The sequence below is a fragment of the Peromyscus leucopus genome, chromosome X (genome assembly GCF_004664715.2).
Source record: "Peromyscus leucopus breed LL Stock chromosome X, UCI_PerLeu_2.1, whole genome shotgun sequence".
Taxonomy (NCBI): domain Eukaryota; kingdom Metazoa; phylum Chordata; class Mammalia; order Rodentia; family Cricetidae; genus Peromyscus; species Peromyscus leucopus.
Genome location: NC_051083.1, coordinates 137,661,074 through 137,688,468, shown reverse-complemented (window position 1 = coordinate 137,688,468; position 27,395 = coordinate 137,661,074). Strand labels below are relative to the sequence as shown.

Genomic DNA, 27,395 nt, shown 5'->3' with positions numbered 1-27,395 from the left:
ATTGATTAATACGGAAGTGGGTGGACATGGTAGCACATACCTGTAATCCTAGCTTTTAGGACACTGAGGCAGGAAGATCATGAGTCTGAGGCCAACTTGGGATACACAGTGAGTTTCAGTCCAGCTTTGACTACATAGTGATGCCTAATCATAGAAGGGAGATAGGAAGGGAAGATGAAAGAAAGGAGGTTGGTTGGTTAAAGACTGCAAGTGGAACTTAAGCATCTCCACCCCCACTACTTTTCAACGTTTCTTAAATGTTAACACTCATTTTATAATGGAAAATAGTTAAACTGAAGTTTCATATCAAGTTTCATAGTCAATCTTCTGCCCACATATTCTCACTCAGTATATTGTGCTATTAAGTCTGATATCACATTATATCTAGATGGTTATATTATTCTAAAAATGCATATCATTATGAAAGAAATGGTTTTACAGAGGTAAGATTAAATATCTTTCACTTACTAGGGACTAACAGTGCTCATTTTTTTTCTTCACATTCCTTATATCAACTACAAATTCATATTTAATCTTTCCAGATATTTAAAACAAAATAGATGTTTACAGAAGAGAAATATCATTCCTGTATTAACAGGGACATCCTGTACCAATATACCTACTACAGTGTGGGAAAATAGCACTTATAAACTTCAAATTCTAAAACTTAAAAAATTTATAAATCAAGAAAGTTTGGGAAGAGCCGAGGGAAGGGAAAATCATGATCAAAATATATTATCAAAAAAATTTAATAAAAAACAAAAGTTTGGGCCAGGCGGTGTTGGCGCACGCCTTTAGTCCCAGCACTTGGGAGGCAGAGGCAGGTGGAGCTCTGTGAGTTTGAGGCCAGCCTGGTCTACACAGCGAGTTCCAGGAAAGGCGCAAAGCTACACAGAGAAACCCTGTCTCGAAAAACCAAAAAACAAAAAAACCCAAAAGTTTGGTATATTTCAAATTAAAATCTTATTTGTTTATCTGTATTCCTTCCAAGGGGATTTTCTGTTGTTTCTGCAAATATAAAAAGCTCTTAAAATATATTAGTTAGGTACAAGTAAATGAACCTCTTAAAAATGTGAAGAGACTCATATTAACTTTAGATATCATCTGAACTGTTTTTCTCATGTTAAAACATAAGGTCTAATACCCCAATGTATTAGGATGAGTGTGGTAGGGGATGGGGTAGAGAAATGAGTACATCATGAGGGCTTTGCCCTTGTACTTCAATTGGACTTGCCAGTCTCCAGACCCATACAATATAAATGCCCATTTTACCTGATATATGGTATTTGCTAGAAACCTATATAGATTAAGACAAAGATTAACATAAAAAAGGTGTCAAGCAACAGTTTGAATATCACTGTTTTAATAACATGAAATACAAGTACAAAACATCATACAAGTATACTTTTTCCTACATGGAGATGGAATAACATGCATGTATTTTTACCAGAATCTGTATCATCAAGTACTTTTGCCACAGTACCAATGGCTTTCCAAAGATTTTATCATTCCTATGCAATTTTATCACAAATAAAAAAAGCTTACAACTCTTTCCAAGCAATGCAGATTTACATTTATGTTAATATTCCTGTTCAAGGTGCTTTGGAGAACTGTTACATAATATAAAATTACCTTAGCTTAAAGTTTTGAATGGGTAGTGCTCTCACATTGATCAAGTCTCCCTTATACTGGCATTGCAAAGACACAGTGCACTTATTTGGGCTCAAAGTTTTATATATGTCAACAGCCCTCAAACTGTGTAGGAAAGTAAATAATCATTTTCTGAAAAGGTTAGAGTATCATAAAAGCTACTGGTTAAGCAGAAATGCATGAAACCCCATTTACAGAACACAACAGCAACAAAGGATGATAATTTCCTATAAGTACTAAAGAAAAACAAGTTTACAAATATTAAACTGTCCTTCTTGCCTTTAAAAGGTTTACTACATCAAGTGAGAGTAAAATCAATCAATAAAGAAAAAATTGTGTAAACTGTGCTGGTGCCCAGCATTCAGCAGCCTCCATAGCATTCCTCACAGTTTTCGGCCATTTTAGTTAAGAGTTGTCATATAATAGATAAAATAAAACAAAAGCAGCATTACTTTGCAGGGAAAATATGAAAAAAATACTGTTAACTTCATAAAATATCTGAAAGTAATTTTTGTTTTCATAAATAAATAAAATGGTGTTTTTAAAGTTTTAATTATTCTTGCTGTGGAAAAGAAAAACAAAGTTACATCAATCTTTAAGGATGAACACTGGCTTATTTAACATGTATGGAAACCTGAACCACATTTTCAATTGCTGGTGTTATGCTTTGTTCTTGGTAGAATCATCTTTGTTTCTTCTTTTTACATCCCAATTATAAACCCTAGCCATATCTGCAACAATTGTCAAAGAAAATGCAAATATAGTTCTAAAGATAACAAATGAAATTTCCATTTACTCATACAGTAAAACGGAGACAGAGAAGTCACACAAACAAAAATACTAGTGGCAACTACTGTTGACAGTCATGTTGCTATTCTATCAACTGCTAAGAAAATTCTGGAATTAACTTCTACAAAAAATCAAGACTTCCAATCAATAATTGCTTAGCATATCTAGTCAACTATGTGTGCTAGATACTCCCAACAATTTTTGAGACATCAATTTACAGTATTGTCCAGGTTGTCCTGAAACTCATGGGCTCATATCAGACTCCAAGCCTAAACTACCAAGTATCTAAAACTGTAGTGTACACACCACTGTGCCTAACTCATTTTCTTCTATTATTTTCTTATCTGTCAAGTTTTAAAACTAATCCTTCATTCACGAAATTTCAAAAATCTGACTCTATATCAAAATATTAAAAATGAGTACAATTATCTAAAATTTTATCCCTTACATTTCTCTGGGTTTAACAGATCCTTTAGTTTACTAAGTATCTACTGTGTGAGTAGATACTCTACAGAGCCTTGAATAAGCTAGGTGAAGTCCCTTTCCCTCATGGAGCTTAGATTCATTAATGTCTGTCTACTATTCTAACTTTTCCAGTTTATATGGTATTATGTCAATGATAAATGGCACTTCTCTAAGTTTCTAAGATTAAACTTAGATGACTTTCTTTCATTACATCTCATTTTCTCTCACAATTAACAGTTTTTCTTTTCCACAAGGTCTAGCTCTCCTAGGTCCTCAGCATTTCATAGTTGAATCAAATATTTACATCACTAGCCACATGATGATCCTGGCACCAAACCTCAGAAAAAATCTATCTTGTCTTACCCAAGAACTTACCTACTACATAGTACATGTTGGGGGAGACTGCAGCTCAGGGTTAAGCCAGGAAAACAAAGTACTATGTGCAAAGTGGGAGAAAAAAAACTACTCTGACAGGATTAGAAAATGTTGAGGAATGCTTTGATGCTTAGACTGAAACATGAAGGATAAAGGAGTATCTCCAAATAAAAATCATTCCAGGTAGGAAGAACAGATGAAAGAAAGAACAAAAGGAAACACAAAAGGCCTGGGACATTTTAGGGGTGAGTAAAACAACTGGTTATTTGAAATCTGCACCTTCTAGAGAAGAAACTGTTAATGAAAGAAGTCATAGCATGTGATGACACTGGCTGAGGTATAAAATGAAACTAGTGGGAAACACTTGAGACTGCATATGTATATATTAAACACAACAGCTAATAATTGAAATATCATAACTAGAGAACTAAAAGAAAGATGTGTGACTTGGTAAATTCATGCTGGAGATGTTGTAAAGAACATGCACGTTCTGGAACACCAAAACTAAGTAACATCATAATACGGAAAGCTTCATGGGGAAAAACACTTCCATATAGGCAAGAAAAACTGACATGACTGAATTCCTCCTGGTTGTTAGGAAATAAGTGTGAAGGACAACACCCAGGTGTCAAGAACAGGAAGAAGAGATAAAGCAGAGTGTCCCAGTTAGCTTTAGCTGTCATTTTGACACAGCCTAGAGTCATTAATCAGAATGGCCTGTGACATGTCTGTGTAAGATAGTCTTGATTATCAGTTGATGAAAGAGGATCTAGCCTACTGTGGGTGGCACCATTCCACAGGCATTATAAGAAAGCTAGCTGAGCATGAGTGTTGGGGAGCCAACAAGCAGTGATCCTACATGATTTCTGCTTCAAATTCTTGCTCTGGCTTCCCTCAGTGATGAACTGTGACCTAGAAGTACACACTGAATAAATCCTTTCTTCCCCTAAGTTGCTTTTGGTCAGATTGTTTTATTACAGCAACAGAAAGGAAATGACAAGAGAGGAGAAAAGAACATGTTGCAAGCATTCCTTCCCCTCCAAATTTCCCCTATAAATGCTGTATTGCATCTCAAAATAGCTTAAGTTTTACCCCTAAAAAAGCATTCCCTGACCTAACTTCAGGGCACATCTATCATTCCCAAACTTTCAGTTACCTTGATGCTGAATACACGGACTTATTTACAATTGCTATGAAGTTATCATGGACCTATTTTACATGTACAGTTTTAATAGAGAAAGACTTCGGCACACTTTGTCCCTCCACTGATTTTCATGATTCATAGGGCTTTAGCACACTTGGAGAAATTGCTAAGACTTTTTTAAGTCAGAGTCTTATCTAGTAGCCCAAGATGGCTTCAAATTCATAATACTCTTGCCTCAACCTCTGAAGTGTTGGGATTACAAACATAGACCACTGCACCTAACTTACTGAGGACTTTTAAATATTTGTGAAATTAAACTATTTGATTATAAAGTATAATAAAATACTTGAAAAAAACTTATTGACCAGTGTGAACCTGCTGTCCACATCCCTGCATTTCAAATTTATTAATTTATCTCTAAACTTTTTGAGATAAATTCAAATAAGATAGTCATTATCTAATGCAATCTCCAACTTCACATTTATTTAGGAATAGTCATTCTTCCCATGAAAGCAATATAGGAATTTTTAAAAATCTTTCTCCTTCTTCCCTTTTTTATTTGTTAAAAGGATACTGACTTCAGTAGTAGTAAATTGATCTCGGAGAAAGTCAAGGTCTTCCTCAAGAGAATCCAGATTCTTTGTGGCAGTTGATAAATTCTTTTCCAACAATGCCTGAGCTTCATCAATATCATATTCAAGCATTACATTAGCCTGAAGAGAAAAAGTCATGACAATTACTTAACAATCTCCACATTAGAGCAAGTGTTTCCAAACTGCAGCCCTTGGACCAAACCAGTCCATTGTCTTATACTTTGCTACAGCAGAGCATAAGACAAAGACCATATAGCCTGAAAAATAGAAAATATTACTATTTGACCCTTTACAGAAAACTTGCTGACCCGAGTTACAGGTATGTAGAAAATGAAGTTTCAATACACAAAATCACAACACGCATTATGAAATGTAGTGGGCAAAAGGTAGAACAGTATGTGTTACCATTTCTGTAAAATGGTAGATGGATATGGTCTTTACCTATGGATGTATAAAATTTTTCTTGAAGGATACCAAGAAATAGACGATTACTTTAAAGGCAGGTACACTGTGCTAATGAGAAACAGGCTTTTCACAGGAGGTCTTTGCTATAGATTTAATGTTTGTCTCCCAGAATGAAAAGTACCAAATTCATATACTAGTAGAATTTAGAGATGGGGTGTTTGGGAAGCAATCAAATTTAGATGATATCATGAGGAAGGAACATTCATGATGGCATTAGTAAGCTAGTATACCTTACTGCTTTACCACATGATCTCTTCTACCATATTATGATACAGCCTGTGGCCTTCACCAGATGCTGGCACCATCCTCTTGGACTTCCTAGTTTCCAGATGCATCAAATAGACCTAATTCTGTATAAATTACCCAGTCTGTGATAACTGAGTTATAGCAAGAGAAAAATAACTAAGATAGTGCTTTTGTACCTTTTAAATTGCATGTAAATATGTTATCTGTTAAACAAATATTAAAGCTTAGCATAGAAACTCATAGTTATAATCCTGGAATCCTGGAAGCTAAGGAAGGAAGATTCCAAGTACAAGGCCAACCAGTGCTATATAATAAGAGTTTATCTCAGGAAAAAAAAAAAACCAGAAAAATTCACACCTATAATTTTAGTACACAGGAGGCAGAGGCAAAAAGGGTCAGGAGTTCATGGTTATTCTCAGCTATATAGTTTATTGCAAGCCTGGGATACATAACAATCAGTCAAAAACAAAAAAAAAAAGAAGCAAAAAGCCGTAGGTAGAAGTTTCCCTCCTAACTGCCTGTTCCCAAATATTCAGCAGCCACTTACCAAATAATTGATTTGGAGGCTTAATATTATTTATAAATGTTCGGCCATTAGCTCAGGCTTATTACTAACTAGCTCTTACTCTTGAATTAACCCATAATTCTTATCTATGTTTAGCCATGTGGCTTAGTACCTTTTCTCAGTGAGGCATTCTCACCTTGCTTCCTCTGCATCTGGCTGGCAATTCCTGACTCCGCCCTTCCTTTTCCCAGAATTCTTAGTTTGGTTGCCCCACCTATACTTCCTGCCTGGCCACTGGCCAATCAGCATTTTATTAAACCAATTTAAGTGACAAGTCTTTACAGTGTACAAGAGCATTATCCCACAACAAAAAGCATTAAGCCAGCACTTGAGACTCTGAGGCAGGAAGAATAGGAGGCCAAGGTTATCCTGGGCCACATAGAAAGACCTTGTCTTAAAAAACCAACCAAACAAACAACAACAAAATACTGGGACTCGGGATGTAGTTCATTGGTAGAACACTTGCCTAGCTTATGCAAGGCTCTGTATTCTGTAAGAAGATGGGTAACTGTAATGTACTTATTGAACCTCAAATAACTAAAAAACAGTAAAACAGACCAAAAAACCCACAAAACTAACATGAATAGCTGAATGTAATGGTTCATGTCTTTAATATCATCATTTTGGAGGAAGAGGATGAAGGACCTCCATGAATTTGAAGTCAGCCTGGTCTACACAGCAAGTTCTAGGACAGCCAGGGCTACATAGAAAGACCCTTTATCAAAAAAACAAAGACAGAAAGGAAGCAAGCAAGCAAACAAGCAAACATTAAAAGCCAGGACACATACATAATTCAAGAACACTGAAAATATAAGTTGGCACAAAAATGTATTCACAATAGCCGAAAAGGAGAGATAAACCAAATATCTATTAGTTGATAATGAATAGACAAAATGTGGTTTATATACACACAACAGTGTATTTTGGACTATGAAGGAATGAAGCTAATACACAGAGAAGGAAGTAAATTAGTAGTTGCTACTGTTTCTTAGGCACCTGGTAAAGGTCAAATGCAGTAGATGCCAAAGGAAAGGAAGTAGAAAAAGGAATGTAGAATAAATGTTAATAGAAATGGGTACAATCCTAGTAAAACTATTTAAGCATGTCTCTTTTGAGACGTTGAGAATCAAGTCTTGGGGATACTATCCTTTCCTTAAGCATATTCTCTCTCCAAACACTCCCACTTAAGATTTGAATCATCTCTTATAAATAATTCATAAACTCTAACTTTGCTTCATGCTGACTTATTCCTGAAGTTATTATAGGCAGCATATTTAAAGATCCACTTTTATATAGTAGCAGTCCCTAAAGGGGAAGAAAGATCCTCAGGCTACTAGCAGCAATGCTGCAATGTATCTCCCTACCACCACCTACACTAGGACTGAAGGGTTTACTGAGGAATGCAGCAAAATGGTATCTTGGAATATCTTGCACTGAAATATGAATGACAGTTGTATACACACCTCTTCTCTACTGTACATTCCAGGACATCAGGAATGATCGGAGCATTATATCATAGAAATCAGCAAATGTTACAAATAAAGGCCTTTCTTCCCTAACTGTTCATCACTTTGTCCCTAAATTGATTGCCACTTGCCAGCATACCAATGAATGTAAATATACTTTGAAAATAGGAAAGAGAAATTTGATTACATGCAAACTACTGTTAATTCCCTGGGGTCTCTGTCTCTTAGTGCAGGCCTAGGGTCTCCCTAGTTCTTTGCCACCACCCCCTTTAGCTTTTCCTTCTAGGCCACCTCCATTTCTTTTCTTTCTTTCTTTCTTTCTTTCTTTCTTTCTTTCTTTCTTTCTTTCTTTCTTTCTTTCTTTCTTTCTCTCTCTCTCTCTCTCTCTCTCTCTCTCTCTCTCTCTCTCTTTCTTTCTTTCTTTCATTCTTTTGGTTTTTCGAGACAGGGTTTCTCTGTGTAGCTTTGTGCCTTTCCTAGAACTCACTCTGTAGCCCAGGCTGGCCTTGAACTCACAGAGATACTCCTGCCTCTGCCTCCTGAGTGCTGGGATTTAAGGCGTGTGCCACCACCGCCCATTTCTTTGTGAGACTAACTGACCACTGACTTGCAAGTCTTCCATGTCTTGCCTTTTTTATGTGAGTTCTGGGTATTGAACTAAGGTTTTCATGCTTGTAAAAGAAGTACTTTACCAAATGAGCCATACCCGCTTGTGGGAGCCCTTTTTTGGGTTCCTCGTGGCGTTACCCAGCAGGTCCTCGGCTGATGATTAGGACCACGGGCCTGAGTGCAGGTGTCTGAGATGGTCTGCACTTGGCTGTGCTGGGGGAGGAGGTCTTTTGCTCCACCCCTTGGCGTCTCTATAAAAACCCTGGAGCAGAGACAGTCGGGGGCTGTTGGAAAAGGTTCCAGGCCCTCTCAAGGATATCCTTTATTTTCTATCTGTTTATCTCCACAATATTCTCTGCAATAAATCCTTCTATCTAATATTTCCTGCTGCTCACATTCAAGAAAACTCTGAGGAGCTGTGGGGTTGGTGAGTAAATGCCCCACAGAATGGTGCCATGAACAGGACTAAAGAAAAAAGAAAAAAAGGGACTAAAGAAAAAATAGGGGGGGGGGACGACTAAGACAAATGAACAGGGACTAAAGATAAAGGAAAATAATAGTTTTATTACAGAGTTTTCAGCAAAAGTGCTGAGTCAGCCCTGCCAGTGGACAGGCATGCCGGTGTTATGGAAAATATATATATATATATACACACATACACACACACATATATATATATGTGTGTGTGTGTGTGTGTATTATTGAGGGGCAGGGGTTTTATCCTCGAGAGAAAAGGAAAGCGGACTGGAAGGATGTCCGATGCTGCAGCAGCGCAAAATTCTCTTCTGTCAAAATTTTCTATCTTCTATCCCTTTCTCAATTTCTATCTGTGAAAAATAAATATAAGGTATAGGGTCGTAATATAGTGTAGGAAAAACTTAGAAGTGTAAGATCGTGTAGAAAAAATAAGTAAGGGAATAAGACAGAGAAACTTCAATTTTCTAACTTTGGGGGCTATGAATGCAAACTGAAGGAAAAAATCTTTCTTTGGGCTTTACGGGAAGTAAAAAAGCTCTTCTTTGAGCTTATGGGGAAGAAAAAGTTTCCTATGGAAGCTTTTGTCCTGGGGACAGCTGAAATGCTAAGTCCAAGCAGCAGGAGAAAGTGTTTTCTCCCTGAGGCAAAAATGGGGGTGTAAAAAACCAAAAAGTTTAAAGTTGGGAAGTTTTGGGAAAAGTTGGTCTTTCTCTCTTAGGGGAAAAATTCTTTCTCTTAAAATAAAAAGCTTTTCTTAGAAAATTTTGGGGAAAAAATCTCTCTAAAAAGCTTTAATCTTTCTAAAAAGCTCTCAAACTTGAAAACTAAAGCCTTTCAGAACTCTCTCTCTCAAAAGGACAAATTAGAATCACGTGAAGATATTAGTATGGGGACCACCTGTGATTAGCTCTAAGGGAAAACAACAAACCTCTTAAGAAAGCAAAACCTCTCTAAGTTCTCTTTCAAGCTTTAAAAATCCTCCCTGCAATGCAGGAGGCAGGGACAAGTTCCTAAAAACCTCTAAGCTCTGTCTCTTCAAGCTAATAGAAGACAGTGGGTCAGAGTTCCCTGAGGGAAACGCTTGGCAGAGTGTGGGTGAAGAGCTACAGAGAGCCCAAAAGGGCAGGTAACTTTACCTGAGAAAAGCAAAAAAGCCAAGCTTTTCAGTTATGCCCAGCTGAGGCATCAAGGGTTTTGTTTCTGGGTGAGCATTTCAGAATGAAAAGGTGCTCCTAATCATCCTAATGCAAAGATTCCCTGAAGCAATGCAAACTCTGTTAACATTGTATACTCGCTTCTGACCAAAAACCCAGAGGCGATTGGCATCTCTGAGTTGGAGTGCATTTCGGGGATACTAGGGTTCCTGCAGTTGCAAACTTCCTGGAGCACAAGGCTGAGGCAGGAAGGTGCAGGACCCAGGGGAAGATTGCCAATGAACAAACAAAGCTAAAGCCAGTGGGAACAGCACAGTTGCCTGCTTTCCTATGAGTCCCGGGTTTATAGGTCCACAGCTGCAAAAAGAAATCTGAGAAAAGCTTTCCTATCAGAGCAAGGACCTTTCTGGGAAAACAGTAAAGCTGAACTGAGTCTGAAGCAGTTGTGTTGCTGAGTCAGAATGCTGTCTGGGGAAAGAGTCCAGCCAGGGCAAAACAGAACTATCTAGGAGTAAAGCTTTCTTTTCTGTCAGAGGAAGTACCTCTTTGAGAAAAGCTTAGTTTCAACTGACTCCCAGTGAGATGAGGGAGTGTAGCCCTGAGGGGTGATTGCCTCTGGCATAAGCTCTGTCCTTGAGCACCCAGACAAGCAAACACAACCCACTGGGGGACTGGGCCAGGTAAAGGCCTGATGAAGCAAAACACCTGTCCTAATGGGAGTTTAGAGATGGCAAAAAACCTCCCTTGTTAGAAAAGAAGCTTGATTTATGAACACAAACTCCACAGACTCCAAAAACAGAAACAGACAAAAAAACCCTACCTTCAGTAGCAGGGAAAGCCGCCACTGTAGTGTCGTAAATGTTTCTGGGGTAGCGGGGACAAACTGAGACCAAACTGGGAACTGTCTGGGAGAAAGACTCTGAAGAAACAGAGAAGGGACATAATCCTCCCCAGAAAATATATGACCTGAAAAAGCTGCTAGAATTTGAGACAGATTCGGGGGGGAGAAAAAAAAGCCCCTACTTCCAAAGGCAACTAGCAGAGGTACAGAGCCACAGACAGAAGGAACAAGCAAAATGAGATAAATCAGTGGGAAAAATCTCTCTGAAGGAGCTATGGAAAAGCTCTGTTGTAAATGTTTTTCCCTGACTGGCTAAGGCAAACACAAGCCCCGAGGAAAGTTGCTATCAGAAATGCCAGCCTCAATGCTGGCTAAAGAGGAAGGTGCAGTTCTGATTTGGGGGCCAGTGTCAAATGAAGGAGAGACAACCTGCTGAAGCCAGCTGAGGAGAGAATACAAATCTCCCAATGTCCCATAGCTGAAAATGTAAAATGCTTGTTTAAATCTCCCGTTACAAAAGCAAAAAACTTTGTTCAAACCTCCCGAGCAAGAATTTGTAAGGAAGTCTGATAAAAAAAGAACTTAGAAGTTGACTCTCAGACCCAAAAAAAAAAAACTATGAGAAGTGAAGTCCAAAAGCTAGCTTGCAATAAGGGACTGATATAAGGGAAATGCATTCTGGGAAAAGTAGTTTTTCCACCAAAGATGGCGACATTGCCCTGAAACACTTTTGTCAGCTCGAAAATACGTTCATGGTAAACTTAAAATACAACTCTTAAAATAAGGAGGAAAATCATCTAAGAGTTTAAGTGTCAGTTCCAATGAAAAATTGAAAGGACATGGAACTAGGTGCTTCATGGTTTGGGGCTCCATTGGTAAAATGCCTTATTTACCCTAATAGCTGTGCAAAGTTTTTACGATAGTTGGATGACAAAAACCTACATTTAAGAGCAAACAAGCCACTTTAAAATCCTTAAGAAAGCAGTTTATACACTGAATGTTGTCTTAGATATGAAGAAACTTATGTTGAAATTAAAAACGTTCTTTGCCTTTTGAACAAACTGCCTGCAATGAGTAATTCCTTTGGAAATAAGGAGACAAGGAAACAGGCATTCAAAAAGAAATGACTGCTTTATACATGGGAAACAAACTTCAGAAAATCTAGCTGTCTTACAAGAGTTGCTTCACCTTAAAGTTCCTTATAAGAAATCAATGCTAGCCGGGCGGTGGTGGCGCACGCCTTTAATCTCAGCACTCGGGAGGCAGAGCCAGGTGGATCTCTGTGAGTTCGAGGCCAGCCTGGACTACCAAGTGAGTTCCAGGAAAGGCGCAAAGCTACACAGAGAAACCCTGTCTCGAAAAACCAAAAAAAAAAAAAAAAAAAAAAAAAAAAAAAAAAAAAAAAAAAAAAAAAAAAAGAAATCAATGCTAAATGTCACAGCTGCTAATATCAGGAGTTAAAGCTAATAAAATGAAAATACTAAATCCTGAAAGTGCTTTTTCTCAAAGTAAGCTAATGAAGGAAATGTTTCATGAAAGAACATCTATTCTTGACACCTTTGAATAGTATTGGAACTTAACAATCAAGTCAAAATGTTTCAACAAATTTAAGACGCTATTTCACAAAAGAAAGATGCCATGCTTTGTGGGCCATTAGAGCTCACTCCTATCTTCCTGGTCCTTTAGCTGTGGGTAATGCAATGGCTGATAAGTTAACACAGATAGTAGTATTATCCCAAGTGGAAATGGCTCAACAGTCACATGTTCTTCATCAAAATAGCAAAAGCTTAAGAGAAAGTAATTCAATCTTATCAACGAAGCAGCTTGTCAAATAGTTAAATGATGTGGAATATGTCCAAAATATTTTCCTGTTCCTCACTTAGGGGTAAACCCTTGAGGCCTTCTTCCTAATCATTTATGGCAAATGGATGTTACGCATATTGCAGAATTTGGCAAGTTAAAATATGTACCTATGACCACTGACAATTACTGAGGATTTTTAATGGCTAGTGCACAACCTGGGGAAGCTACAAAACATGTAATTATGCACTGCTTGAAGTGTTTTTCCTATACGGGTAGACCAAAAATTATTAAAACTGATAATGGTTCTGGATATAGTAGTAAGGCATTCCAACAATTTTGTACCCAGTGGAAAATCATACATAAAATAGGTATTCCTTATAATCCTCAGGGACAAGGTATTGTAAAAAAAAAGGGCTCATAGCAGTCTTAAAATACAACTTCAAAAAAAAAAGGGAAGAAATTTACCCTCAATCACCACATAATGCATTAAATCATGCTCTTTTTGTTCTGAACTTTTTGAATATGGATGTTTATGAACAGTCTGCTGCAGATAGATTTTGGCACAGTGGCACCCAAGTGACTTTTGCTCAAGTGAAATGGAAAGATCCCTGCTCGGGATTATGGAAGAGTCCTGATCCTGTTTTAATATGGGGTCGAGGACATGTTTGTGTTTTTTCACAAGAGGAGAATGAAGCTTGGTGGTCACCAGAGCATTTGGTAAGGAGCGTGGAACTAAGGAAGGGTCAGCTCCAATGATGTTCCTATAAAGGAACCAGAATGAAAGTGGCTCGATTAGTGTTTCTGAGATTTTGTCACTGGTTAATGCAAACAGTAAGGAAATGAGAGTTTGGAGCTGGGCCACTTTTGGCTTTACTAGCTCCTTTAGAAAAATACTTTATATCACCTAATAGCTGTGCAGTACTTGGCGAAGAGCTTTACAGCAGCAAAATACGGTAATTTAAGGCTCAGCGTGAAGTGAAGTTTTTCTGTAGAATGAACCAAAAGTTCTATTCTATTACAGTTCACTGCTGTAATAGAAACGTTTGTCTGAATTGAAGCACTTAGGGGAGCTATTATGAATTTGGGTGAAGGGACAGCCTCTAGTTAAAAACTGTTTACGCTGACAGTGCATCTCTGCCACGGCAACTTTGGGATGTGGCTTCATCCCAAGAATGTTACACTCCCCTAGCAACAAGTATCACAATTCTATAACAACACTCACTAAATCCCAGTGCTTTATAGCAAAGCTGACTATAAACTCTAAACTTTAGAAATGATGTACGGACTTCCTGTCTAGTTAAGAGAATCTTTCTAATAGAGATGGTGATAATAATTAAGAGTAAGAAGTAGAAAGACGAATATAAGATATGTGAGTTTGTAAAAATTCTGTCTTGTTAGATCTGTGTTAAGAAATCTTTAGGTGTTTGCTAAGTTAGATATATGCTAATGGTAGCCTATATAAGTTTGTAAAATAGATCTATAAAGTTCCTTTAAGAATATAAGCTTGCAAGAAGTATCTAATGTAGTCTTAACACATATAGTAATAAGCTTGTAAGAAGTAACAATGCTCGTTGTAGAATGTAAGTTTAAATAAGAAATAAGATAAGTATACAAGAAGTAATAAGAAACTTATTTGCTAAAGTAGTTCTATAGTTTCCTTAAAGAGTATAAATAAGTAGATGTTAATGTTATACGTGAGTTTGTAAAAATGTGTAAATGTTGAGTATGAGTTTATGCTTAAGCACATGTTATATGTGAGTTTGTGAAAAAGTGTAAATGTTGATTGTGAATCTATGCTTAATGTATATGGTGAAAGAACCCGAGACACAGAAGGTATAGTGTCCTAGTAGACTGCAAAGTGTAGGCAGTCTAAATGGTTTCAAAAGTTCCAGAAGCAGCTAAGAATGGCAGACCCCAGAACCAGCACAACAAGGCATCCGCAGCTGAGATCTGTGGAAAATCAACGCAACACAGAAAAACCTGAGCTAACAGCAAAAAATGGTGTGGTTTAAAATATTACTATAACTAAAAAGGTCTCTGGCTTGAGAATAAAAGTTGCAGAGACGCTTGTTTGAACTAAAATTGTTAACTGCAAAAAGTTTTGGTTGTAAAACGTCTCTTCATATTTTGAAGTGAAAGCCTGATACCAGAATTTATTTCTTGTTTGAACTTAAAATGAGATAAAACTACAAAAAGACTTTTGTTATAGATTTTTTCATATTTGGAAACCTAATACCAGAATTTATCATTTGAATTTTGGGACTTAAGAAATGAAATGAACAATAGAGATTTCATTGCAATGGGACAATTTTGAGTTTATAGTAATGACCTAGGAACTGTTTTCTGGAATTGGGTTAAAAATGGAACTAATTAAATGAAGAAATTTATTGTTTCTACCTAGAATCAAGATGCAGTTTTGTGTATGCATATATGCTGGTGATTCATGTATTGTTCTGTGTTAACAATGCAATTGCTTTGTGGAACTGTTTATGTAAAAATGGAATTACATATAGAACTGGTTTTGTGTTACAAATGGATGTGTTTAAACGGAAAAGTTTGGGTTTTCTAACTAGGCTTGAGACTTTGCTTAAAAAATTATAAAGAAAAGGGAGAGTTAATATTCCTTAGTCTATTTAATTTAAAAAACATTTTCTTATTTGAGTGGATCAATGTTATGTTAGTAAGAAATGCAAATGGGTATACTAAAATTTAAAGTGTAAAGAGTTTTATAAAACTTCTTTTGGATGTTTTGCTAAAAGTTTTCAGAGTGTGTTAATGGTTAGATTGAGAATATTGCTTTTCAATATGGGTTTGTAGGAATTGTGTAAGTTTGGGTTCCTCTAACTAGGTTTGAGATTTTCTTTAAAAAATTATAAAGGAAGAGTTATGAGGTTTAATTGTTTGCAGAAATTATGTTTAACCTATTGATATTAATGCACCCTGGTTTTGTGGAGTTAAGTTTGATGTGAATACATCGAAGTTTTTCCTATGTTCTGTTAGCAAGAAAATTCAAATGATTAAGAGTTAAAGTTGTGCCGGGCGGTGGTGGCGCACGCCTTTAATCCCAGCACTCGGGAGGCAGAGCCAGGCGGATCGCTGTGAGTTCGAGGCCAGCCTGGGCTACCAAGTGAGCTCCAGGAAAGGCGCAAAACTACGCAGAGAAACCCTGTCTCGAAAAAACCAAAAAAAAAAAAAAAAAAAGAGTTAAAGTTGTAAGACGGAGAAAACTGTTAACTATATATAGCACCATATATGCTAATTCAAATGGTTCTGTTAAGAGTTTGCTTTGTGTTGTAAGACTGGGAGAATTGGGACTATGTGTAGCAATATTTATGTTAACCTGTTAATGGCAAAGATGAAGCTAAGGAATTCTTTAAATTTGTAGTTGCCTTAAGAGTTTTTTGGTTTAGAAAGGGCTTGAGGCAGCTAAGACTGCTGTAATCACCTTGGACCTAATTCAAAAGAGAAATGCCACCTTTATCATCCTCTACTCCCATACTGGGAGGTTAACAGCTATGGAGATTGCTATAAGCCATTAATAATTAGTTATTTTTTTATATATTAAGAAAGGTCCCGGGACCTGTGGGAGCCTGTTTTTGGGTTCCTCGTGGCTTTACCCAGCAGGTCCACATAGAGGATGATTAGGACCACGGGCCTGAGTGCAGGTGTCTGAGATGGTCTGCACTTGGCTGTGCTGGGGGAGGAGGTCTTTTGCTCCAACCCTTGGTGTCTCTATAAATACTGAGGCAGAGACAGTCGGAGCGTTGGAAAAGGTTCCAGGCCCTCTTGAGGCTATCCTTTATTTTCTATCTGTTTATCTCCGCAAGATTCTCTGCAATAAATCCTTCTATCTAATATAGAAAACTGCTGCTCACACTCAAGAAAACTCTGGGGAGCTGTGGGGTTGGTGGGTAAACGCCCCACACCCGCTCCCTACTCTCTTCCTTCTGTTGCATTTTGAAAAGACAAAAGACATTAACTGGAGAAGTAGCTGGGCATGGTGGCATGCCTGCAATCTCAGTAGTTGGTAAGCAAAGGCAGGAGGATTATGAGTCGAAAGACAGTCTGAGCTACATGAGATCTTGTTTAAAAAAAAAAAAAAAGACAAAGGGCTGACAAATGTGGATCCATGGTAGAGTACTTTCCCAGCATACTCAAAGCCCCAAGTTCACCCACCACACACACACACACACACACACACACAGAGAGAGAGAGAGAGAGAGAGAGAGAGAGAGAGAGAGAGAGAGAGAGAGAGAGAGAGAGCGCGAGCGAGAAGAGTAGGTTTGATCAATTTTGTCTTGACTGAAAAAAACTTTAAATGTATGCAGTCTTAAAAAGACAATCCTAATTCTAGTTAGTTTCTAATAAGGACTATTTGAACTCTACACCTTCATTCTTTCTAAAATCAAAGAGAGATAAAGATATTACATATTAAGAAAAAAAATAGTTTTGTTGTCCAGAAAACATTATTTTACATATATAGTAGCTGTGGCTATAACATTTACTTACCCCCAACCACAGGCACACTTTATCAGTAGGGGGAACCGAAGCTTTGCAGTACAGGTTATCTGCCAGTAAAAATCTGGTCTCCATTGAATTGGTGGACTCCTTTAAAAAAATGACAGCACCACAAACAGGCCAGGTTGATATCAAGGTTATAAAGGAGGGAATCGTAAGACATTTAAAACAGTACCATCATGAAGACTTACTTAGTTGTAAAAAAACAAAAAAACAAAACAAAAAACAAATGGCTATAATATAATGAATGGCTAAAATGACTTGACATGGATTCTGATTCAGCTACTTGCTAGTTGTGTAAATTTGGCATGTCACTATTTATCTATGTTTCAAGTTCCTCATCCATAAAATAAGGACAACAAAAATCCCTGCAGCTATGAAGGTTATGGTAAACCTCCAAGAAACACATCTTAGTTTTAAGTTAGGCAAGGCCTAGAGTAAAAAGATGAACAAAAGTACTCCAATCAAATGGGATCTGGAAGCAAGCGTCACTATGCTAATATCTGACAAAATAGACTTTAAATTAAAATTAATCAGAAGAGATAAAGAGGACACATCAATCTAATCAAGGGAATAGTTAACCAAGAAGATATTACTATCCTAAACATATGTGCAACACTCTAGGGTGCCCAATTTCACTTTAAAAAAAAAATCTACTACTGGATTTAAAGATACAGATTAACATCAATCTATTAATAGTAGGTGATCACAATACCCCACTTTCTCCAATAGACATGTCATCTGGCCAAAAAACAAAAAAAACAGAGAAACATCAGAATTAATTGACATCATATATCAAACAGACCTAAGAGATATCTACAGAATGTTCTACCCAAAGACCAAAGAATATACATTCTACTCAGCAGCATATGGAAGCTTTTCTAAAACAGACCACATCTCTGAGACACATTGAAAACAGTTCCATGAGCAACATTTACAGCTCTAAGTGCCTACATTAAAAAAGGGAACTCATGAAAGTTGGATCAATGGCTGTGGAGCATACGTGGGACTGGACTAGGCCCTTTGCATGGTGAGACAGTTGTGTAGCTTGATCTGCTTGGGAGGCCCCCTGGCAGTAGGATCAGAATCCATCCCTGGTGCATGACTGGGCTTTGTGGAGCCCACTACCTATGATGGGACACCTCATGCAGCCTTGAGGCAGGGGGAAGGACTTGGACTTACCTCTACTGAATGTGCCTCCACATGGGAGACCTTGCCTTCTTGTGGGAGGGAGTGGGGGATGGGTTGGGAGGGGAGGCTGGGAGGCTGGGAGGACGGGAGGAGGGAAGAGGGGAATCTTTGATTGGTGTGTAAAATGAATGAAAAAATTTTCTTAATAAAAAAAATCAGAAAGAGCACAAATAAATGGCTTAATGATGCAACTTAAAAAGTTGGGAAAAGAACAAACCAAATTCAAACCCAACCAACATCAAAAAAATAATAAAAATCAGAGCAGAAATCAACTAAATAGAAACAAAGAAAACAATATTTTAAAAAAAAATTAACAAATCTAAGATCTGGTTCTTTGAGAAGATAAACATAACTTAGATACCCTTGGCCCAATTTAACAAAAGAGGGATCCAAAATACAGAATCAGAAATGAACAGAGAAACATAACAACAGACACCAAAGAAATGGAGATTATAAGGGAATATTTTAAAAACCTGTACTCCATTAAGCTGGAAAACCTAAAAGAAATGGATGAATAGATTCAGCCAAACCATGAAAATTAAACCAAAAAGTCAATAACCTAAACAGACTCCTAAGGAATGAAGGGATGAAATAAAAGCCTTCCAGCAAAAAAAGAAGTCTAGGACCAGATGGATTCAAAGAAGACTTATATGAGACATTCAAAGCAAAGAGCTACAGCCAATCCTTCTTAAATTATTCAAAGCAAAACACAAATAGAAGGATCACTCCCAAACTCCTTCTATGAAGCCAATATGCCAGCATCACACCCATAAAAATAAGTAAATAAAATAAAATAAAAGCACTTTTAAATTTTGCTACTTCAGAATAAGACATTTTAAAAATACCTAACATCATTTCTAATTAAAATTTTACACACAAAAGTAATTTAAGTGAGGAGCTTAAAATTAAACTTGATTTTAGGGGAAGGCTACAAAGCCATCTTTTTGACACAAATATACTATTTTTAATGTTATTGCATATGCTAAAGAAGGTAGGGTGAATCCTACTGCACAAATGAAGTACTAGTAACCAAAGAGTCAAGGAAATCAGGCCTCTGTCAAAGAATTCTGATTCACTTATACTTGCAAAGAAAAATACACTTACTTTTTTCTTCTGCATGTATTTTAGAATTTCCAAAGTCTGTTTAATTTCAGGAATCTGACCTTTCAGCCTGTGAGGAGGGATAAAAAGGTTAACATAGTATTTTATAGGCAAAAATAAACATCAGGACCATCTTACTAGCCTTGCAATTTTCAACTGATATGTCCTTTAAAGACTATTTACAAATATAAAATAGTTAAGATATTTCATAAATTTTATTTAAATATTTTAGATATAAGAGAAAATATTTATGATCAATATTACAAAACAAAGTATATTTATAAACTATATAGAGAACTGTAGCTAGAAGTTTCTCCAGTCCTGCCTGGGCCCTGCAGTCCTGTGGCCTGCTTATAAAATAGTCACAGAGGCTGCCAGCCCGCCATCAGGGAGCAGCATGTAATGGCACACAGGTAAAGCCACGGAACATGTGGCAACATATAGATTAACAGAAATGGGCTGAGTTTAAGTGTAAGAGCTAGTCAGTGGTAAGCCCGAGCTAATGGCTGAGCAGTTTTAATTAATATTAAGCCTCTGTGTGATTATTTTATAAGCAGGCCACGGGACTGCAGGGCCCAGGGAGGACCAGAGAAACTTCTAGCTACAGAGAACACTAAGAATATAAACATTTGATTAAAATATTTAAGGGACTAAGGAGATTACTCAGTGGTTTAGAACACTGTTCTTTCAGAGGACTCAGGATAAATCCCCAGCACCCATGTGGTGGCTGACAATCAAGTTACAGATCTGATGTCAGTTCTGACCTCCACAAGCACCAGGCATGCAAACCAGATTTATTGATTCTTTATATTGCCTTCTTTATTACTATTTAGTTGATTTGTGCTCTGAAAATTTTTATTTTTTTTTATGTTGATTGGGTTTGGTTTTGGTTTGTTCTTTTTTCAACTTTTTGAGTTGCATCATTAAGCAACTCTTTCTAATTTTTTTAATGCAGGTGCACAGACAAGGCAAAACATTCATATGCATAAAATATTTTTAAATTAAAAAGATAAGATGTAACACCATGGATATATACAATACATAGTATAAAATCCTTACTTTATATGTCTAGCTCTCTGTTAACATTTCTAGAACAAGCCACATTCTGTAGAAGTTATTCACAGGCTCTGCATTTGATTATAAACTTTAATTTATAAAACAACATGTATCCAAACATATTTAATCCCAATCTGAAAACATCAATCACCTATGTAGTATTATATGGTGCTGTTCCAGGTATACATTCTCAGCACAAGTACATTATAATAAGCTAAATATCAGGCAAAGCACAATGATGTTTTCTCAGTGTATACATTTGTCACACTGTTTTTTAAAATGTACAAAATCATCTAGATACCCTCTGAATCACCCAGTGTGAATTATTACCTATCTTATCATAGATACAAAGTAGAAAAGGGTATGGACATATATATGATCTCCAGAGGTAGAGAAAGGGCCAAGCTGTGAAGCTGAGACATATAAATACTGATCTCTACTTCATGGAAAGATGAAATGCAAATTAAAACTACAGAGATTCCATCTCACTAGAGTCAAAACAGCTATCATCAAAAACACCTGGCTGCACCTAGTGGTATAGGCCTGTCATCCCAGCTACTTGGAAGGCAGAAGCAGTAAGTTTGAAAGTTCAAGATCTATCGGGACAACTTAAGAACCTATTTCAAAATAAAAAATAACAAGGGCTAGTAATATAACTCAAGGGTAGAGCACCTGCCTAGTACACATGACGCCTCAGGTTCAATTACCCAATATGGCAGGAAAAATAAAGCCAGACCTTATGGTACATACCTGTAACTCCAACACTTGGGAGGTGAAGGCAGAAGGATCATCCTTTGCTACATAGCAAACTCAAGACCAGCTTGTGCTATATGAGACTCTGTCTCAAAAATAATTAATTAATTAGCAATACTTGCGAGGATATACAGAAAAAAGGTACCTTATAGACTGCTGATAGGAATGTAAATTATAATATCTTTTATATAAAACAATATGAATGCTCCTCAGAAATATAAAAATAAGACCAGAGAAAAGGGTCAGCAGGTAAAAGCCCTTACTGATGAGCAAGCCTAACAACCTAAGTTCAATCCCTAAAACTCATAGAAAAACAGGATGCAGTGGCTGACATCTGTAATCTAAGGATGGCAAAATGAGAACTGCCCAGGAGAAAGGAGAACTGCCCAGAAGCTCACACATCAGCTAGCCTGGAGTATACAAAGTGGCAGAAATAGCAAGAGACCTTGCCTCAACAAGGTGGCAGAAGAGAACTGACTCCAGAAAGTTGTTCTCTGACCTCCACAAATGCACAATGGCACATGAGAACCTATGCTTGCACAATGGCATGTATGAACCTGAACACATACATGTGCACACACAACTGAAAAAAATAAAAATGGAAATACTACCCGATTCAGCTATATTATTCCTAAGTACATACCCAAAAGGAAATAAAGTAACCATACAAAAGTTGTGTGCATACTAATATTCACTATGGGACTATTCATAATAACCAAGACTAACAGATGAATGGATAAACAGGTATGTATGCATGGCACATGCATTTATGTGGAAATGGAACATTACACAACAATTAGTAAGAATGAAAATATGTCATTTGCAACATCATTAACAGAACTATATAGGTCATCATATTAAGCAAAATATACCAAACTAAAGTAAAAGGAAAGTTTTTAAGCACAATATTTGCACGTATGGGTATATCAGAAAAAATTCATTAGCTTGTACAACTTATATAATTAATAATTATAGTACTTTTTAAATGTAGAAATTGTTTTGATTACCTCCTTTTTTTTTGAGCAAGGTTGAGTTCCATAAACTTATACTTCTGATATTGTTCATCCAGCTTCTTTAACACTGTATCTGCAGTCTCATTCCCAGGCTGCTTCATGAAAGAATCTACATCCTCCTTTAGTATGAAAAATATAAAATTTTAAATTCATATTACAAATCTGATTTTCACTTTATTTATAAATTGAAAAAGAACAAATTTTTTTCTTCAAAGGCTTGTTTTATTTAATTTTTTGAAAATGTTTTCATAAAATATATTCTGATCAATTTCCCCTCCTCCAACTCCCCCAAGATCCTCCCACCTCCCCAACTCCATACTTTTTCTCTCTCTCTCTTTAAAATACAGACGAATACAAAAAAACACCACAGCATAATTTTAAAAACAGAAAAAATACAAGAAACACCCAAAAAAATCCATAAAAACACAAAATCTGAAATAACATCCAAGCAAAAGGCCAGTAAGAGAAAAAAAAAATGCTCAAACAAAGCAATACAAGACAAGTCTACAAAAATATCATTGAATTCATTTTATGTTGGTTACCTACTGCCGGGTATGGAGCCTACCCTTAAGTGTGTCTAATAAACCCAGTGAGACTTCATTAGTGAGAACTAATTTTTCCAAAGGCTTGTTTTTAATTAAAAACATAATTATAAAACATTAAAGACAGGTACAGCTGGAGCTCAGTGGTATACCACTTGCCTACCAGACATGAAACCCTAGGTCATCCCCAGTACTGCCAGAAGAAAAGTTATAGATAAGCTAGACATGATGGTACAGGCCTATAATCCCAGAATTCAGGAAGTAGAAGCACAGCCTCAGACATACAACAAATTTGGGTTAGCTTGGGCTACATAATGCCTGTCTCAAAAGAAGACAAAAATAAGTAAAAGGAAGACCATTTGGGGAAGTTTACATATATTATATAGCTAACTTATTCTTCCCTTTTTAATTCTGATTTATATATAGGTTGAGATATATGACCTTGCCTGTTTTATACATTTCTCCTGTGGCCCTAGTACTAAATATGAAAATCACTAGCAATGAAACACACTGCCTATTCATGTGCCCTAGTTGCTAAAGAAGTGAGCAAATTGTGTGCCAAATTTGTCATTTTTTCTTACTGCTTTAATTCAATTGAACATGTTTTACTTTTCATAATAACTCTGTAAACATTGTCATCCCTATATACTCAAGGCTAAGCAGTAAATGGGAAGCTGGGGCAGGATTCAAATACTCTCTAATGTAGAATTTCATGTTGTTAAAATATCATACCACTACCATTAGCTTTGGAATATCAAAATAATTATGTATAGATTGGGCTGCTTATTATATCTTATTGGTATATTTAACCATATTTAGCTTTTTAAATTTTACTTAACCATAAAATTTTAGAACCAGATGTCACGGTGTCTTTAATCTCAACTCTTGGAAAGTATGACAGGAGAGTTGCTATGAGTTTGAGGCCAGCCTAGTCCACACAGTGAGTTTTAGACCAGCCTGGGCTACAGTGTGGGGCTCTGTCTCAAAAAGTAAAGTATATTTTAGGATAAGACTATACAACCTTCAGATAAGGTTTATATTCATTAATTCAACTTCTAAAGTTACCTCTGATTACTGTTATATTTAAGACACACGGGAATGTGTGTGTACACACACAATCTTATGTATAAAGCATTGTGGTAGGATTAGGAGAAATAGCACAAAAAAACTACCTCATTTCTAAGTAACAGAGCATGATCAAAGAGGTTCTGAAGCCCACGTGTCTACTCAAATGCAAAATCTGGGTACCTCATTTATATCCTGTGTGATCTGGGACAAATTATTCAGGGACTGTTTCTTGGTTTCTTCACCTACATCTACAAAATAGGAACAACAGCAACTCCCTCCTAATTTTTGCAAAATCTCTTTAATTTCTGAACCTCAGAAAATATTCATGTAAAAATCACTTGAAAGATTTTGTTTTGTTTTGTTTTTTTGTTTTTTGAGACAGGGTTTCTCCGTATCTGTCCTGTATCTCACTCTGTAGACCAGGCTGGCCTCGAACTCACAGAGATCTGCCTGGCTCTGCCTCCCCAGTGCTGGGATTAAAAGCGTGTACCACCGCCGCCCGGTGAAAGATATTTTTAAAAGCACAGCACACTGAGAATACCCAAAACAATTATTACACCAGCAAATTAAAATATACAATATAAAATGTGATTTAAGTAAAACAAACAAACAAAACGGGTCTTTTGAAGAATGTTAGACATAAAACCGAGTATATACTTTTGGTGCAAACCAAAAGGTCAAGGAAAATTCCACTAAGATTTTATAGCAGTGCTTCACAAATAAATGGGAAAATATATACAACTTCTACCTTCTCTTTGAATTTGTGTTGGTCTCCCTGTTACGTGAAACCTTCCAATTGCATTCCCCACAATTCTCACAACTGCATACAAATTTGTTGTCTACCCAAACGGCTTGAATGGTATAAGTAAAACCAAATGGTTTCAGACACCTAATCACAGCCGGTTACCCACTGCATAAGGTTTCAATTCCTAAAAGCAAGACACACGAGAACTTCACATTCGTGCTAACTAACTTTCTCGGCCGTCTGGTTCCATTCCCAAGGAAACGGCCCACGACCCTGCTCAAACTGATTAGGTGCCTTAGCTGTCCTGACTACTCACTGTCCTCCTGCATCATAGTTGTCTTGTGCTTCTCAATAACCCGACTTTTTTTTTTTTTTTTTCAAAAGTAGATGACCACTGGCAACAACTGGACAGTACCAAAGGAAGCCCGCCTAGCATCCGGATCTTACTCCGCAATGCTCCTCCCCGCTCCCTCTTCTGGGCCCTGGTAGGGTTACCACTCTTCCAAGCCATCCACTCACAGGGTCTGAAAAATCAAGATGCGGGTTGGGACAACAGGCCGGGTATTACATTCCGGGACCTTTTAGCTCAGTCTCCCTCCTCCCCCCAAACACCAGGCCTCTGTGGTGATTGGAAAGCAATCTTCAACTGAGAGCAAGACGCCAAGGAACAGGGTCTCTTACCACAAACACCGCTTCAGGAATCCCTAGGTGGAGCCGCCGCCCGTTTCCAGCAGCAGCTTCTAAGCCACATCCGTCCTTAGCCGCGGCCATCTTAAGAAAGCCCGAGCGCAAATAACTGCCTTCTGAGGCGGCGTCCGTTGGCGTCCGTGATTGGATCGTTTGCACCTGCAGGACCGCCTCTGTTCCTATGAATCTGCGTATTCATTGGTGCTTATGTCTAGGTGGTGATTGGCTATACGCGTATGAGTGACAAGTTTAGAAAGGATGTGGTGGAAAAGCCGCAACTGCTGGAGGACCAATTCCGACTCCTGGGAAAAGGAATGTCAGAGATTTAGGGAATGGGCAAGGCTAAAGCCCTGGGAATCCAGACCATGCCAGGCCTCACCTCTACCTGCACTTCAAAATGGAGCGCACTCTCCAGAGTGGCTTCCGGGGCGATCCCAATTCCCATTCGCAGCTAATGGACCTGATTCTGAGTATATCCCCTAGACTCAAAAAAATACCCCACATTTTACACCAGTCTTCCTCAAAAGACACCTTCATTGAGAATCTCATCACCCTCTGGGTCAAAAGCTTTCAAATGCTTATAATTTACGTGCAAAATCCCAAGAGCTGTGATTAATTTCATAGATTCAAGGACTTCCCCCAGCGTTGTCCTCCACAATAACCCTTTAAAAGCAAATGTATTGATAAACCCGGTGTGGTGGCATAAGCACTGCATGAGACACTGCAAATAAAAGCAAATGTAACATATAGAACCAAGTAATTATAAATTGGTATTTTTTAAGGGTGTGTGTGTGTGTGTGTGTGTGTGTGAAGTAAGATCTCTAGACATCCTTGGGAAATGGGTGGGGTTAGAAGAAGACTGGGGGACAATTGGTTGAGTTGCTGCGAAGAAACGAAGCAAGACTGAAGAAGCTAAGAAAGCTGGTTTTCAATGTAGTGATGTAGTGGGTTTTGTTTGTTATTGCATTGTAAGTATATACATTCAACACACATATGAAATCAGAACAAATAAAGAAAAATTTTAAAGAATGTTTATAGCAGATTGTATATGTATATAAATTTAGTTTAATTTAAAAAATGCTTATTAGGACCAGCAAGATGGATCAATGGATGAAGGCTCATTGTCAAGTTTGAAATCTGAGTTCAATTTCCAGGATCTAAATGGTGGAAGAAGAGAACCTACACTAGTAAGTTGTCTTCAGACCTCCATTATCTACTTTCTGGTATGTACCCCTACTCATGCACCCACCCCCACACACATATTAATAAGTAAAATTAACCAGCATCTTTATCATTGGTATGTAATTACAGCCATCTAATAGTTGACAAAAAAAAATGCCAAAAATACACACTAGAGGAAAGACAGCATCTTCAACAACTGGGAAAACAGGATGTTCACATGTATGTAGCATGAATTGTTAGGTCTTATTAATAAAAACAAACCCAGAGTCAGGTATTGGGGTGAATGCTGAAAGATCAGAGAAGCAGAACAAGCCACAGCCACCTCACCTTGCCAGTTCCTCAGCTGATCCTGTTTCCTCAGACTGGAAGCCTCTGAGTCCTCATCCAAATGAATCTCAGCTGAACTGCTGCTAAAAGCCAAAAGCATAACAGACTCTAGTTTCTGGTTTTCATGCCTTATATACCTTTCTGCTTCCTGCCATCACTTCCTGGGATTAAAGGCACATGTCACTATGCCTGGCTGTTTCCAGTGTGGTTTGAACTCACAGAGATCCAAAGGGATCTCTGCCTTCAGAATGTTAGGATTAAAGGTGTGTGCACCACCATTTTCTGTCCTCTATGTCTATCTAGTGGCTGTTCTGTCCTCTGACCCCAGATAAGTTTATTAAGGTGCACAATATATTGGGGGACACAATATCACCACATTTCCCATTTTTGTCTAAAATTTTAAAAAGCTTATAATAATACAAGAAAAACTATATCCAATAAGTATATACAATATATACAGTCAAGAATTATATCAACAGTGTCTAGTCCATTAACATTTGACAGATTCAGACAAAAAATCCATTAATATATAACAATATTCAGTCCATTAACATTTGACAAATTCAGATA

General features: G+C 37.3%; 1 protein-coding gene across 2 annotated transcripts; it reads right to left on the bottom strand.

The window, feature by feature from the left end:
* Positions 1 to 1,346: 1,346 nt before the first annotated feature.
* Vbp1 (VHL binding protein 1) lies at positions 1,347 to 25,466 on the bottom strand. Of its 2 annotated transcripts, XM_028888542.1 has the most exons (7): positions 25,311 to 25,466; positions 22,269 to 22,393; positions 19,456 to 19,522; positions 18,825 to 18,848; positions 17,152 to 17,250; positions 4,998 to 5,136; positions 1,347 to 2,381 (listed from the first exon to the last, which is right to left on the bottom strand). In XM_028888542.1, exons 1-7 carry the CDS (start codon positions 25,398 to 25,400, stop codon positions 2,311 to 2,313), a joined length of 615 nt encoding a protein of 204 aa, XP_028744375.1. In that variant the 5' UTR covers positions 25,401 to 25,466; the 3' UTR covers positions 1,347 to 2,310. The 2 variants fall into 2 exon arrangements, with proteins under 2 accessions (XP_028744375.1, XP_028744376.1); XM_028888543.1 differs by lacking the exon at positions 18,825 to 18,848.
* Positions 25,467 to 27,395: the final 1,929 nt, after the last annotated feature.

Excerpts from the sequence above, each read along its gene's own strand:
- Vbp1 (XM_028888542.1), bottom strand. The coding sequence starts at position 25,400 with ATGGCCGCGGCTAAGGACGGATGTGGCTTAGAAGCTGCTGCTGGAAAC. Across the intron at positions 18,849-19,455 it reads AATACATGCAGAAGAAAAAA|GTTTTCCAGCTTAATGGAGT; the intron begins GTAAGTGTATTT and ends CATTTCTTTTAG. Across the intron at positions 2,382-4,997 it reads ATTTACTACTACTGAAGTCA|ATATGGCTAGGGTTTATAAT; the intron begins GTATCCTTTTAA and ends CAATTGTTGCAG.